This window comes from Toxorhynchites rutilus, chromosome 2 (genome assembly GCF_029784135.1).
Source record: "Toxorhynchites rutilus septentrionalis strain SRP chromosome 2, ASM2978413v1, whole genome shotgun sequence".
Taxonomy (NCBI): domain Eukaryota; kingdom Metazoa; phylum Arthropoda; class Insecta; order Diptera; family Culicidae; genus Toxorhynchites; species Toxorhynchites rutilus.
In genome coordinates, this window is record NC_073745.1 from 223,329,326 (window position 1) to 223,346,266 (window position 16,941).

A 16,941-nucleotide genomic window follows, 5' to 3' on the forward strand; every position below is an offset into this window, starting at 1 on the left:
GTATATACCTAGCATTGTATAGTGCTCTGAACATGTGAACGTGCTTTCTCCAACGGGTGGTATATGAAGCCGGTGAGTGGAAGATCCTGTCGGTTTCCTCTGTTTGATCGATAGATGAATTCGGTTTCTATCGATTGGAGTGCCCATGATTTTTAAAGGGGGCTCGTTCGCTTCATATGTATATTCTATTAATCTCAGTAGTTATGGTGTTCATGAATTACGTGACGCACAAGATCATCGGATTTTATTGATGTTACAACTATAGATTTCATTGATAACTTTCTAAGAAAATGGAAATAAAGAAAATGTATTATTATGTGCATCAATTAAAATCAAATTCAGCTTCACGCAATTCACCGACTTCGAATTACCAATACCAATTTTGTGCACGCCAGCACCATTTATTTTCCGCACAGGATATGCCCGTGACTAATGGGGTTCACAGCTGCTGAAGAAAGGTGCCCCGCTCAGTTTGCTTGATTCTCTTCGAGCGTTCAGTTCATGAAATCGTTCAGTAGAGTTGATGTTTCCGCATTGCTTGCGATGAAAAGGATGTGGTCATATTACTATCCATTCGCGTGCTAGCGTGCGTTCCTAGTTCCTTGTGCCACATGTGACTTCTTTTTTTATGAATTTTCGTGACACATATGATTTTTTTTCAACTGCAATCGATGCAGCCATCGTTCGGATAGGTCGCAAATAATAAAAACGGTTCAATACTAGCATATCTCCACATCGTGCAATATTTTCGCGAACCAATCGAAGATAACCGAAGATTTGCCAATCCGAAAGTGACGTGATGATAGACAACGACGACGAGGATGACTACGAAGGATATTGTGAGTATTCTCGACTGAGTGATCCAGTGGGACGGATTTCTAGCTCTGCTTCGGTTCTGTTTCGTATGCATATTTGCAGTCCTTCGACCGGCTAACGAGTATAACATCAAGGAAAAGATTAAGCTTGCCAATCAGGAATCATTTGCCATACCAACGCCCCCATCTCCGAAGTTCACGGTCGGCGAACGGAGGGTTACCTTCCGGGAGCAGCTGGTGGATTACGAACCGGACGAGTACAGTGAGGCCGAGGAGGAAGACGGTTATGTCGTTACGAATGGTAAGTTTTATTGGGTCATTTCAGAAGTGTTTTTTGTTCAATTTTCAAATTATTTTTTTTATCTTCAAAATCAAATTGAATCAAGTGCGTATTGGGCATTACTTTAATACCTTTCGCCGTTTTTTTGGGCCATTTATAATTCTATCTGTGTAGAACTTCTGTGGTTTATCGGCAAGTATATTTCTCAAGTGATTTTCAACAGCTCTTATGTCGGATAATGTTTTTCCGTCGAATACTCCGGAGATCTAAACTGAAAATTTGAGTCAAATAGTGCAAGGTCCGGGATATACTGCTCTCTAAAAAGACAACACCTTATCTGTTGATCAATGCTGGTCGTTTTTTTCTTAAAGCTTGATTCATTTAGAATCCGGATTCACGAAACCAGTTGTATCTCGGGATTTGTTAAAGATGCCTAAAATGTTTTATATTAAAATCCAGGTAATTAATTATTCTTTTCAGGAAAAAAAATATTGAAAACAGTATTGCCGAGACGTACTTTTCGTATGTTTGAACTTTCTGTTGGTCAACCTCAGCGGCCATTTTATTCCATGATCTCTTCATGTCGGCAGCATCCCGAGCCCGTTTGACACTTTTCTCCAATTTCCGCTCGACAATTGTCCAATATTTTTCGATTGGGCGGAATTGGGAGAAATTGGGAGGATTGAGATCATCATCGATGTAATCGACCCCATTGTCACGGTAACACTGAAGCATATTGCGACTGGCCAAAACTTCACCGGACTTTTGTGAACCTTAATAAACGGAAGGAGACGACTCTTCTCTATACATTTTCGAGTCCATTGTCTTGTTTGTGGCGAGAACTTTGGTTACCTGTTCACAGCTGCAAATCCTTTGCCAAATCAAGAACTTCCTGGCCAATTTATCAGCGAAACGATCTTAAATTTGCTGAGGACATCTCCTCTGGTAGTGGTTTTATACAATTTCAGTCCTAGGAGCAAAATCCATATTCATGTACGATCGTCACCCATTAGCATACATCCTTCGTACTTCTTCTTCTTCTTTAGGAGTCTTAAGCCATTGCGACCATGAGTTTGATCTATTGTAATTCACCCCCATTTTCTATATATGCAGTGTCAGTTCGTTTCATCACTCAGGAAATAAGTGATAGTCGCATTGGGACTATGTATTTCTCCCCAAGTAGGTATGACTTCTTTTATGGAATTCCTCACCTTTTTTGGTTCAGAAGACGAATATATCTCCTTAGAAATTAGAATGCCCTTCCCAAGAATCCGCAGTCTTCGCCGAATTCACATTCTGCTCAGTTATTTGAGACATCCTTGTAGAACAAAGTTTTTTGACGTAGAACTACGTCTTTCATTAAGGGTGCCAAATCAGAAAACAGGTTACGTTTTTATGAAATAAAGTTAATGTTAATAACTATTTTTGCCGTGAACGGATTTTCATACTAAACGAATCGGAAATTCTCTAAGATTTGTTTGATATGCTATACATTACAATCCAATAGGTGTATATGGTTTAAATTGATGAAAATTGGAAGCATTCCCATTGTCTCATACATTTACTCTGTCCATTTGCGTGCTTTCCCGAACAGAGCTGTCAATAACGAGCACCTTATCGGCGAGCAACGAAGAGGAAATCGTAAGATGTGAAGTCTCCGTGAATAAAGGAAAAGAAGAAGAACGAAGGGGAATATTTGCCTAGAGTATAAACAGTGGATCTCGCTGAGGTAAACATTAGAAGCGAATGAACTGGAAAGTTTAAAACCTCTTTAATACAAAGAAGAAGAAGAAGAAGAAGAAGGTAAACTTAATTTTTCGTAAGGACACCGACTGGACAACACTGTTGCTAAGCGAGATGAACGGCGAGGAATCGAATGGTTTTCTCAAGGCAATGGGGGTGGAGGAGTAATATGAGGAAACAGTAAATTTTCCCAAGGCTAGAGACGAATGAATTGAAGAAGTTTAAAGTCTCTTTAATTCAACAAGGAAATGAAGGAAAGGCAAACTTTTAGTATCGTTCTAGATACGAAACAATGAACATCGTTTGTTTTTCCTTGTTTTGCGCCATCACATATCTTCGTTTCAGATTGAGCTGTGGACGCGACCTAATTACTGACTCGCTGATGTCTCTAGCATTGCAATCATTGTATCAAACTTAAGCGATTGCATTAAGGTTGATAAGCTAAGATACACAATTGTGTGGGGAATCATCAAGGTAGGCTATCGTTAGCTCACCAAGAAAATAAATGTTGTGGAATTTTGTCAGTGATTTGGTTTCGCATGACGGTAGGAAAACTTCCTCCGCTAAGGATGATAGCTGCGCCTATCTCGAGCATGTATTATTCTGCGAGCACAAGAATGACTTATCAAACAATTGTCGTCAAATGATTCTACAATAAAAAAAAAACATTTCAGGGCGACCAAACTGGTGGAATGGTTATTTCTAAATTTTCATAGCATTATAAAATAATATCCGCAGTTATAAACAAGCGACTTGAATTAAACTACAGCGTAGTTCTACGTCAACAATGCGGTCGTGTCTTGAACACAACCTCCTATATTTTTCTATCTCTGGAAATAACCAATATAGGGCTTTTTCCAAGTTGCGTTAGGGTCACATTGAAAAAAATGTTTTTTTGGCTCTAACTTTTATATTTCAAATTCTACATGTAAACTGTCTTCGGAAGACTTTCAGAGCTTACAAACATTTTGCGATGGAGAACCTGTCAATATCTTAACTCTACTCAGAGTTATTGATATTTCTTCCCCAAAAATACACACTCTTCATTTGTTTGTCATTATTTCTGCGACAAACATAAACGAAGTTTATGAGCGGCGTTCGAAAAAGCACATTTCACTCACATACGAGGTCTGCTCAAAAAGTATCGCGACTTTCGAATTTACGCGGGTTACGCATATTCGATTCTAGATTTTTTTGTGGGATTATGTTAGTACCCATGTCTCTCACTTATGCTGACAAGTACGGCTATTTTGAGTGTTTAGTTGGTTCATATTCGATTTTTGCTTCGATTTGTAATGTGAGATTTTCAAAACTATGATATTTTTTGTATTTGAATAAATTAAAATTGAAGTAATGAGTTTTAAGGTGAAAAACTATCAATAACTTTATTATGTTCTGCATTAGGGTGACCACGAAAAAACGGGGTTTTTTGCTCTAACTTTTATATTTCAAATTCTGTATCAAAATTATCTTCATACGATTTTTAAAGCCTACATCACCTACATTTTGCGATGTAGAACTTATCAATATCTAAATCCTACTCAGAGTTATTGATGCTTTTTCACCCAAAAACTCATGTTTTCGTTTTTAATTTACTCAAATACAAAAAATAACATAGTTTTGAAAATCTCACATTATGTACAGTGAACTATGTTCTTTGAAATACCGTCAATAAAAATTCTTTATGACAAACAAATGAAAAGAGCTTTTTGGGAAGAAATGTCTTATAATTTCGGATAGAGCTGAATATTGACAAGTTCTGCATCGCAAAATGTTTGTATTAGTAAGCTTTGAAAGTCTTTTAAAAACAATTCGCAGGTAGAATTTGAAATATAAAAGTTAGAGGAAAAAAAACAGTTATTTTCATAGTGTAAAAAACTTTGTTCTAAAAAGATGTCTCAAATAATTGGGCCTACAACATTGTCGAACTATGTTTACTCCTATCTATAATGAGTGGTCACCCTATTTTTGTCAATATAAAAATGAGCGCTCTATCATATGTAACAACTTCGTCGAAGACAGTTTTTGTCTAGAGAATAACTGTCGAGCTGTTAATTTCCACTTAAGGGGGTATTCTAGTGTAGAGGCACGAATTTCGGACGTTTTTTAGAGCTCCCGAAAAAATAAAACAAAAGATTTTTTTACTATCCATTATATCATTATTTGTTTATAAAACAAAAAATGAACGGAGAAAAAATATCTATAATAGTTACAAGCTGATGAAGTGAGAGAGTTAAAAGAAAAGTTGAACCATGGCAATCACGATTCCAGTCCTTCTGGTTATTTGAAACAAAAAAATCGGATAGATTCTGAATCAGTGAAAATGTCACTATCGCATGAACCTAGGACAAGTCAAAAACATGTTTTTTGAAAAAATGGCGGCCGTTTGAAAAGAAAAATGCTGTTTTTGCTGTTTTTTTAACGTTTCCTGATTTTTTGAAAATAGTAAAATTAAAAAACTATAATTTTTTGTTGGTACATGCGATAGAGAGATGCATACAGATTGTATTCATATAAATTCGACATAAATCGGATCAGTTGAACTTGAGATATCGTGTACGTCAGTTTGAAAAAACTTGTTTCGAGAAAAACTCGTTCGAAGTTAATTGTTATGGCCGTATTAGATTAGATACCGCAACACTGAAATGGCTATAACTCGGCAAATAATAGGATTTTCGAAAAGTCCTTTCTATAGTATATTCTTGTATGCCTAAACATCAGAAATATGAAGAATTTTTTTTTTGATTTTCTTCAAATTTCTAGACTAGAATACTGCCTTAAGGGGGACCCCGGTCTGTAAAATCGAAAAAAAAAATTTGTTTGTTTTTTGCATTTTTGGGAAGCTTATGCCCTCAGAAATGTTGTCCTAAAAGGATTTTTCGATATTTGATTTCGTTGGAAAGTTTCAGCCAAAAGTATAAAGTCACCTCAAGGGATATAGTATTGCTGTACAAATTTAAAATCGCGTTTTTTTCTCGAAACCATGTTATTTCAACTGGTGGTATTGATATCTCAGAATCTACTCGACCGATTTGGCTGAAAAAACCCCTATGTAACGCTTTAGATATTGTCCTAAAGTTTGAAAAAAAATATATTCATTGGAATTTGTTCTACGGCACCCCGTTGCTTCAGAACCGATATCACCAGCAAGGTACCGACTTTCAGACAACATCTACGCATCCAGCTGTCAACAGCGTCATAATCATTATTCGTGCACTCAAAAAATGGTAAATACATCTTCAAATATACCTTAAACAATAACCAAAATACACGAACACTTCACTTTATTTTTTTTTAATAATAATAATGAAGGTTCCGCCTCATTCCCCTACATAGGTTTGAGTTGGTCGATTATCTAATTGATAATAAATTAATACATAACCAGTTTTACAAAACAAAACAAAAACGAACTGATTAAACCTACAGATATGAAATCACCTCTTTGTGATACCGATATTTCACTAAGCTTCGTCTATTCAGAAGTTTCTTTGGACATGCTTGTAAAAAGTTTAGCCAAGTCACAAGAAGAAACGCTTGCTGTCCCGTCAAGCTATCCCATAGCATCTTCTGAGTTCACTGTAACCTGACTGCCAAATTTGTCAGACTAACTGTTCTAATCTCCAGTTTAATCAAAAAATTTACCCGTTGAATGAATTTCAGGTGGTATTCGTAACATTCGAAAAAAAATCCACGAAAATTCTTTATTTTCCGACCTTCCAGACAGGGGTACCCCTTTAAATGCACCTTCTGGACCATCGTGCATTGGAATTGACATGTCGATTCCTGATCCAGTAATCCCAGCTTCTGTAGATTTACCAATTTCAGACTACAGACTTACTATAATTTTCCGCTGAAAATCTTTCAGATTTTGTAAATGCCCTGTCAGATCTTCAAGTTTCACACATTGGTGCAAGGGTAAAAGGTATAAAATAGCATCTAGGGCTTTGGAGGGTGTACTTGGCATTGCTTCAGTTATTGATAAGCATGTCAGACGTTGTAATTCATCGAGATTTTTCTGAGCGGATATTTGTGTAGTTTTAGGCCACCACACTAGTGAAGCATATGTTAGTCTGGGATTGCCAAGTAAATTCAGTGAGTCATTCTCGAGTTTAGTTCCCACTTTTACCCGAATATACTACTACAAGACCAGAGGGCAGAAAAAATCGCCTGAAAAAAATCGAGTAACTTGGAGCAAATCATGTGAAAAAAAGGGTAATTTCGAGAGAATCGCGTAAAAAAATCGGGTAATTTCAACGGCGCGCGCTCGCCACAACCAAACTCGCACACGCTCTCGCAGAATTTCTTTTCTTCTCTTTTTCTTTCCAACGAAGCAACGGTAGGCAGTGCCAAATCGCGTTATTTCAATAGAATCGCGGAAAAAACGCGTAAAAAAAGAATTCAGTGTACTCACATTTTATCCATCACTAGAAAGATTATGTCATCAGCGAAACCAATAACTTTGTGTTCTGAATTGGCTAGGCTATTGATAAGATAACCTACAACTAGGGATCACAACAAACATTGAGGTCATCCTCTAGTTGGTTTGGTTATTAGCGTAGATCCTCCTAATTTAGCTGTAATTAGTCGGTTGGTTTGGTTAGCATTTTTCATTGCTTTTTAATAATAGAATTGTAGGATGCATTGTCATATGCTCTCTCAATGTCAAGAAAAGCTGAAATGAGATTTCCTCAGCGTCAAAAGACTTCTCTATTTTTGAAATTAACGTGTGGAACGCTGTTTCATTTAATTTATTTCCTTGGCTGGCAAATTGAAATATGTTCAATGGTCTCCTGTTCAAATATGATTTGATGTGAATATCAATGATCTTTTCCATCATTTTGGGGATGACAGATGTTCAACTTATTTGTCTCAACGCTTTGGGGGTGTCCTGTCACTTTTACCAGCCCTGGGAATAAATATAACCCCGGTCTTTTCGCAATTTTAGAAAATACTTTCCAACTTCATTTCAAGATGAGGTGTAATATTAACACGCTTCTATATAACAGCGCTGGCAGCTATATGGATAGCGTGGTCGTGTGAAATAGCTTTGCATTCCAGCCGGCCTTGGTTCGATCCCCATTGACGTCGTATGGACTTTTTTTTGGCACAATCCCAAATGAAATGAGAAAACAGAAAGAGATGTCTGCTCGCATACATACAAACCATTTTCAAGCTTTTAAAACAGTTCATTATTTGCGCATTTGACTCTCCAGCACACGAAATGGCATCATTTCTGCCAAAGATGAAATGTTTTCTGCCGACGCTAGTTTGGGTGTAGTTGCTAATACTACGTAAGGTGTTGAATTTATTCAAATTTTTATGTTTTTTAACGATTCTCCTCAAAGAGAAATTTTGATCATGGTTTGTCCGGTTTTAGAAATCACCATTTTTGAATGAAAAAACTCGAATTTTCAAGTAGATGTTGCATTTATCATTGTTTGAGTTTGCTGTCATCATATTGATCCTTTCATGATTTAGCCTTTCTTCAGAACAGCCCTTTCTTGGACATTTTAAAAGTGTTCACCTCAACACACTCAACACAGAGAAACTTTATTTCTGCTATGCGCGAAGGACACCATAAACAAACTGCAGCGCGCCAATCGTTTACTATAGAAATCATGTGGACAAAACAACATTAGTGAATCGGACAACTCATGATCAGAATTGAGGTCATCTAAATGCGTTAATTACATGGTTAAGCTATGTAAATCTAATACAAATGGTGTGCAAGTTTGATGTTTACAATATTTATAAGTGTTACAATCCAGGAAAGGTCTGAATACGTGTCAAATAATCATCTGGTGATTGATTAAAAGTTAGTTCAAATGAGGGGCGCTTGTGAACATGTAAATCTGTAAAAATCTCTATATATATACAGTAGAACCCCGATTATCCGCGGAATAGTCTGGCTAAGTTACCACGAAAAACGAAAATCGCGGATAACGCGATATTTTCATTTCGGGCTTCCGAAAGTATACAGCCCTGCGCTGACAACCGTTTGACATAGCTGTCAACCAAAGCGTCATATCGTTAGTTGAATGTCTGCCATTTTACAATATGGATCGTTTTAGCATCGCACAACGTGTTAATTTTGTTAAATTATACTATAAAAATGATGAAAAACCGGCAAATGTTTTTCGAGCATTACGGACGGATTTTGGTCGTCATGGACGGCCTACAGAGCACACAATCGCTAATGTAGTGCGTAAATTCGAACAAACTGGATCCGTAGCGGATATTGTGAAACCGTAATGTGCGTTCGGCCGAAAATATTTCTGCTGTTGCTGCCAGTGTGGAGGATGACCCGAATGTTTCGATTCCATGGCGTGCTCAGCAATTGGGCTTGTCAAACACATAATTGTGGCGAATTTTGCATTTGGACTTCCACCTACATCCATATAAAGTCCAACTGGTACAAAAATTAGAGCGTGATGACTATGGAATGCGTCGGGCATACGTCGATTGGGTGAACGAACAACAGCAGCAAAATGCTGAATTTTCGCATCAAATTATCTTCAGCGATGAGGCATATTTCGAGCTCGGTGGCTATGTGAACACCCAAAATTTCCGTATATGGGGCTCAGAAAATCCACACGTGATTGTTGAGAGGCCATTGCATCCGCCAAAAGTCACTGTTTGGTGCGCATTATGGTCTGGTGGAGTCATCGGGCCGTATTTCTTTGAAAATGAGGACGGCGGTAACTGTGAATGGTGAGCGCTATGGCCGCATGTTAACCGATTTTTTTGCCACAAATTGAAGATATGGATACGGATGACATGTGGTTTCAACAGGACGGCGCCACGTGCCACACAACACGACCAAACATGGCCATATTGCGAACGAAATTTGAGGGACGCATAATTTCGCGTTTTGGTGATGCCAATTGGCGGTCCAGATAATGCGAACCCGCTAGACTTTTTTTTTGGGGTTATGCGAAAGACCGTGTCTATGCCAACTCTCCGCAAACTCTTGAACATTTGAAAGACAACATTCGTGAAGTTATGACCGAGATACCGCCCCATGTGCCGAAAAGTCATCGAAAATTACCTGTTCCGGATCAAGGTGTGCGAGGAAGCCCTAGGTGGATATTTGAATGATGTTGTATTTCACACATAATGGCATAAACCAAACTTTAATTTGAAATAAAAGTTTCATCGAAATTCGAATTCTATGTGTGTTTTGTTTCAATTTACTTTCGGAATTTAAAGTTGGAAAACACTGTACTACTAAAAATGAGGTGTAAACACAGAATAAAGATATTTTAGCATAAAAGATATGTTTTATCAAAACAGAAAACATTAAACTATCCATCTGCAAGGTCATGTTCACCAGTGGTCAGATAATATGAAAGCTATGACCAAAACAACAATTTTATTTGTATGTTTTTAAAATTTTATTTGTATGTTTTTGAAACTTACAAATACCCGAATTGACACAGGTGCGTTGAATTAGAGCGTTCAAAAAAGTGGATAAATCATGATTATATTTTCGACTGGACAAACTAAAATCATTTACCTTACTACTAATAAACATGACACTAGTAATAGTTACGTTGAGAAGGCAAAAGTTCCACTTGAAACGGTAGTGCCATCCAAGATGATGTTCCATCAAGATGCATCCTTACTCGAAGTTTTGCCCTTCAGTGGACAGGCAGATTTAAATTTTTTTTTTCAAATTCTGATGAAACCCTTTCAAGCTGTTCTGTGGAAGATATACTTTCTACTGATATCAAAATTTTCTCCTGAAGTTTGGAATGATAACTATTTTTCTTATTTTTCTTATTTTTCTTGGATCTCCGAGTTGTTCGATCAAAAGATCACCAGAATTATACGTTTATGATCAGATAGAGATACTTCACTTGACAAATGCCAATTATTTATCATGTCTGATAGTTTAGAACCGCAAAGTGTTAAATCAAGAACTTCTTGTCTAATAGAGTTAACGAATGTTGAGTCGTTTCCACGGTTACAAATTTTAATATTATTTGACATTAAATATTCAAGCAAACATTCACCTCTAGCATTGATGTCGCTACTACCCCAGACCGTATGGTGGGCGTTGTCGTCACATCCTATGATGAACTGTTTGTTATTGAACTTGCAGTGTTGAACAAGCACAGCAACTTCAAATGGAGGAACTTCAACGTTGTATCCAGCGAAATAAGCTTCTTAGAATTGTTCATATGAGTCCCACGAGTTGCACGGTAAAGAAGATCAGCTACATCAATGACCGATTAATGCAGTAATGGCGGAAAATAGAGGGAGCGCTGGTACTACACAGGCTTCGTTATCGGCAGGGTATTTGATGAAACCCCCCGCGTAACAACTTGGCTCAGGCGTTCCTCCACTACTTTCTTTGCGTAATAGCCATGGGTATAGCTTTTCAAACGATCCTCCTTAGGAATTTTTGACCCACTGCTCTGATTCTCAATTGTTTCAGGTTCTCTTTCGGCTATATAACAGTGATTTCGGATTCTAACTGAATCTAACTTTAATCGCCCACCCATCGTACATACAGCATGACCTTATTTGGCCTCATTCGTTCCTTAAAGGGGTATTCTAGTGTAGAGACACGAATTTCGGACGTTTTTTCGAGTTCCATAAAATAAAACAAAGAGTATTTTTACTATCCATTATATCATTATTTGTTCATCTATCTTTTAACAATAAAACAAATTTTCATAAATCGGTTCAGTAGAACTTGAGATATCGTGTACGCCAGTTTGAAAAAACTAGTTTCGAGAAAAACGCATTTGAAGTTCATTGTTATTGCCGTACCAGGTTAGATACCGCATCACTAAAATGGCTCCAACTCGGTAAATAATGGGATTTTATATTAGGCTGTCAAAAAAGTCCTGCGGTATTTTTTTTTTTTGAATTTTCATTTGTTCATAAAATTAGTTACAATCATCTGTTTTAAGTCAAATATGCGCCGTTTTGTTCGATGACTTGTTCCCAACGAGATGCCAACTTCATAATACCCCTGTTGTAGAAGCTCGCTTCCTTATTGGCAAAAAACTCGGATAGCCAATTTTCACAGGCCTCTTTTGTGGCTAACTTCTGACTACCTAGCTCGTTCGCCATGGACAAAAACAGGTGGTAGTCACTTGGTGCAAGGTCCGGACTATACGGCGGATGCAAAAGAACTTCCCATCCGAGCTCCCGGAGCTTCTGGCGCGTCACCAAAGAAGTGTGTGGCCTGGCGTTGTCCTGATGGACAATGCGGCTTCTGTTTATCAAAGATGGCCACTTCTTCATGAGTGCTACCTTCAAGCGGTCAGTTGTTGGCAGTACAGGTCCGAATTGAGCGTTTGGCCATAGGGAAGCAGCTCATGATAGATTATTCCTTAACAATCCCATCAAACACACAGCGGAACCTTCCTGGCCGTTAATGAGGGCTTGGTCACCGTCTGAGCCGCTTCAGCGGGCTTCGACCACGACCGTTTGCGCTTCACGTTGTCGTAAGTGACCCACTTTTCATCGCCAGTCATCATCCGCTTCAGAAACGGGTCGATTTTGTTGCGATGTTGCAGCGATTCACATGCGTCGATACGGTCAAAGATGTTTTTTGCGTCAACGTGTGTGGCACCCATACATCGAGCTTCTTTGTGAATCCAAGCTTCTTCAAATGGTTAATAACGGTTTGATGACTTATCCCCAGCTCTTGGCCGATGCTACGGCTGCTACTATGTCGGTCTTTCTCGGCTAATTCAGCGATTTTGTCGCAATTTTCGACGACAGGCCTTCCGGAGCGTGGCGCATCTTCGACGACCTCTACACCAGAACGAAAACGTTGAAACCATCGTTGTGCGGTGGAAATGGAAACTGTATCGGGTCCATAAACTGCACAAATTTTATTGGCAGCTTGAGATGCATTTTTGCCTTTGTCATAGTAGTACTGTAAAATATGTCGGATTTTCTCTTTATTTTGCTCCATATTTGCGACACTATAACTCACGAACGACTTCACCAAACAAAACACTGTCAAGGACTATATTATAGCGCGCAAAAATACCTTTCCAACAAGCTATAGTATGACTCGATACAATGAATACAACTAGAATTACGCACTTACAACGACACCTCGCGGAAATACCGCAGGACTTTTTTGACAGCCTAATATAAGTCCTTTCCAGGGTATATTCTTGAATGCCTAATCTACAGAAATATGAAGTAATTTTTTTAATTTTTTTTCAAAATTCTAGACTAGAATACTGTCATAAGAGGTTGGCAAGCTTAAATGTCATCTTTCAGGTGCGCTTTCCTTCGGCATAGTTGATGACGATGATTGTGATGGTCCCGCCTCCTTCCCCTACAGAGATTTAAGCAAGACGAGTTATCTAAAAGATAATTTAGTTATTTTTTCAGCATTGAAATCAGTTAAGCAAACAAAAAAAAACAACGAACTGATTTTATTTACAGATATAAGTTCAGAAAATTGCAATGCCAAATGAAAAGCCAATACTCAGCCATGTCCGCCACAGAGCCGATACGGTCCCGAAGAGGCCCTTGCAGCCAAGTGGTCCACCAGAGCACAAGCCCAACCGCCAGCCTTGTATTGGATTGACTATGAATTTCCTCACCCAGAGAAATCGAGAAAATTTCCCTAACGAAAAATTTCTAGACCGGCACTTAGAAAACTTTCAATTTAATATCCTTTATATCCGTGTCACGCGCGAGACGCTCAAACTTGTGTAGGCAACTTGTATTTTTTAAACTAATTTAATATAAAAACAACAAAATAGAAATAAAAATAGTCCATCATCACCAGGATCATGACGAACATAATAGAGAGAACATAAATACAAATTAAAAAAAGATAATTTTAAAAATTAAATAGTTTACATAATATCTTCTTCTTCAATGGCACTAACGTTCCTAGAGGAACTTCGCCGTCTCAACGTAGTGTTACTTGCGTCATTTTTTTTATTAGTACTTAGTTGAGATTTCTATGCCAAATAACACGCCTCGAATGCATTCTGAGTGGCAAGCTCTAGAATACGCGTGACCACAGTGCAAGTCGGAGGAAATTTCTTTGACGAAAAATTCCCCCGACCAGAATGGGAATCGAACCCGAACACCCGGCATGTTAGTTATGACGCTAACCACTCGGCCACGGGAGCACACAGTTTACATAATATAATCCGTTCAAAAAAAACTTCGTCAGGTTAATTGAATCCCACATTGAATTATCCGTTCGTATAAAACTTCGTCAGTAACAATCTTCGTCATAAAATTTAAAAATACATCGATCGGATGTTAATGAAACACAGCTTTCACGTGTGAAATACAGTGCCTCTTAAATTCTGTAAGTGTTGTTGCACGTTTAATATGTCTTGGCATCGAGATGAACACATCGTAAAACTCGTCGCAAGTCATTAATGTACATAATGAATAAAATGATTGATTAATGTTACCCGATATTTGATCATCATCATCTAGCCAGATAGTTTTCAAATACACGTAGATTACAGATTGATCTTGCTACACTATTCGATAGTTCAATCAAAAACTGTTGTGCTCCCGTGGTCGAGTGGTGATCGTCCCACATTCTAATGCCGGGAGTAAGGGGTCCATTACTGTTCTGGCCGGGGGATTTTTTGTCAAAGAAATTTCTTCCGACTTGCACCACAGTCACGCGTATTCTAAAGCTTGCCACTCCAAAAAACATTCAAGAAATCTCAACTAAGTACTAATCTAATAAAATTGACGCTAGTAATACCTACGTTGAGAAGGCAAAACTTCCACTGGGAACGTTAATGCAATCCAAGAAGAAAAATATTCAAAAACTCTACACTGCTATTAACAAACAATTTTCATTCCTCTACATAACTCCCAGGGGTGCTAAACGAGGAATCAGAATCATCGCCGGATTTGAACGACCACTCGGAGAGCAAGACCACCAACGGGGATATGGACGAGGTGGATGAAGACATTATCGAGGAGCTGAGCATTAACGAGCCCGTCGACGAGGACATCGCATCGCGGGTGGAAGCTGTGCAATACGACGAGGAACCCGAGGAGGAGGAAGAAGAGCAGGAGGAGTACGAAGAGCTGGAAGAGGAGGTTACCGAGTCGAGCTTGGATACCGAAATCCATAATCCCGAAACGAGCGAGGACAGCAGTAGCCCGACGAAGGCTCGCGCCAGCGAGGAAGGGTCCGGATCGATCGATGGCCAGGAAGTTAACTACTCGGAAGAATCTCAAAACGATGAGGAAAATTCCGAGGAACGAGAAATTCTGAAAGAACAACTGATGAAAGAGTCGCTCTCGTACGATAACGAGTTTGTTGCAGATGCGGTCGAAACTTCGGAAGAACAAGATGATGCCAATGAGTTGATTGGAAGAGACAGTCCAGTTGAGGAACATCTTAGAAAAAAATCTGTCAAGTGTCAGCGCAAATGCTGCCGGCACAAGAGAAGCATCAATGACAAGTTGCCTTATTATAACGGGTATCATTCAGAGTATGGACTGTCGAAGGAAGAATTGGAAGCGAAGCAGAAACGTGTGGAAGCTAAGAAAAAACGATTTTTCGAGCGACACCAGAAAAAGGTACAAGAGCGACAGGAGAAAGCGCAAACAAACGAAGAAGCATTTTCTTTATGGTTGAACAAAAAGCTACGGAATTCCATCAATAAGTATCAAAATATGTACGACTACAAGGGTAAGAAGCATCGGAAACGATTCCCAAATAAGGAACACAACGTCGACGTAATGGTAAACTGATAGAATTAGTGAGGAAAAAAACCTTTTGTCTTTTCAGTTGTTGTAAATGTAAGCGATAATCATAAAAAGCAATAAATGACGTAGACTTGAATATTTGGAATAAAAATCATACACAATACATTGAGTTTATTCGATAAATAATCATTCTTGTAACCACACGGGCGGGGGGAGAAACCACATGGTTTATTTTGATTGATTTACTGTATAACAATGCTGTTACTGGCAACGATATCGATTCCAAAGAGTTTATTTACAATGTCTGGTGGTATCCAGACTGCAAATTTTCATGAAATATGTTGTCGTTAGAACATATGGTGGCGACGGTGCGGAAGAAATTGGAGAGAGCGATGATGGTAAGCAGCGAGACTGCCGCGTTGAATTTATGATAATGTTGAGTGAACATGCGAACCATCAAACTGCCGGAAATTTTTCAACTTACTCACTTGATAGATGATATCAGTACAATTTTGAGTAGGTAGTGATTTTTTTTATGACGAAGTAATCCATCCAGTTTATATCCACATCGTGTGTCTAAGCAGCTGTCTATTGTACAGTGAGTGTTTGATAAAACAATTTGTTAGTTATGTTTGTTAAGTCATTAATAAGATGAAAACAACGATGGTTCATTTTTTTGTTTGATTTTCTTCATCCAGAGATCTGGTATTCTCATCTTCAAATCTTAATACCGTACATATTATAACTTTTTACATTTTTAGATCAGATTATCCCAAACTCTAAAACACCGAGACATCGTACACATAAGATACGTTTTATTGCTCGATAGTGCTCTTTATTGGCTACAAAGTTTGTTTAATTGTAGCCTTGGAATAAAGTTGACCGATAGTGGCTACCACAAAAATCACAACGAACAGTTACCCATCCAGGATGCATCGATTTCTATACAGGCACGAATGAATTTCTAAACCCCAAATATGGTAATCGCTAATTGACTGGGATGGAAATGCAGCTCACCTATCTAGGAAAAAATGTCTTTTGAACAAAATTATCGTCGATTCCGAGCAGCTCTTAAGCCCAGAGCTGAGAGCAACGACGAAGTAGTTTTTATTGAATTTAATCAGATAAATCTTCGTAGTTAAATTTGTTGCGAGTCCACTCACTAAGCGAACGATCGTAAGTTCAATCCGAGAACCCTCCATTAACAATTTTCTAAGTGGGCTCTTGAAGCTTAAATCTGGAATCACAATTATTCTCGGGATTGGTTAAAGATACAACAAATGTGTTTATATCAAAATGCACATAATTCCGAAAATTTATTTTGCGATTGACGGGAATGGGGCGCAATTGGGAGGATTGAGGTCTTTTTCAATGTAATCGACCGCATTATCACGGTACAACTGAATACCTCTCGACTATTTG

At 38.3% G+C, this 16,941-nt stretch overlaps 1 protein-coding gene across 1 annotated transcript; it reads left to right on the forward strand.

Moving 5' to 3' along the window:
* Window positions 1-456: 456 nt before the first annotated feature.
* LOC129770897 (uncharacterized) lies at window positions 457-15,686 on the forward strand. Its single transcript, XM_055774069.1, has 3 exons — window positions 457-839; window positions 919-1,116; window positions 14,678-15,686. Exons 1-3 carry the CDS (start codon window positions 800-802, stop codon window positions 15,562-15,564), a joined length of 1,125 nt encoding a protein of 374 aa, XP_055630044.1. The 5' UTR covers window positions 457-799; the 3' UTR covers window positions 15,565-15,686.
* Window positions 15,687-16,941: the final 1,255 nt, after the last annotated feature.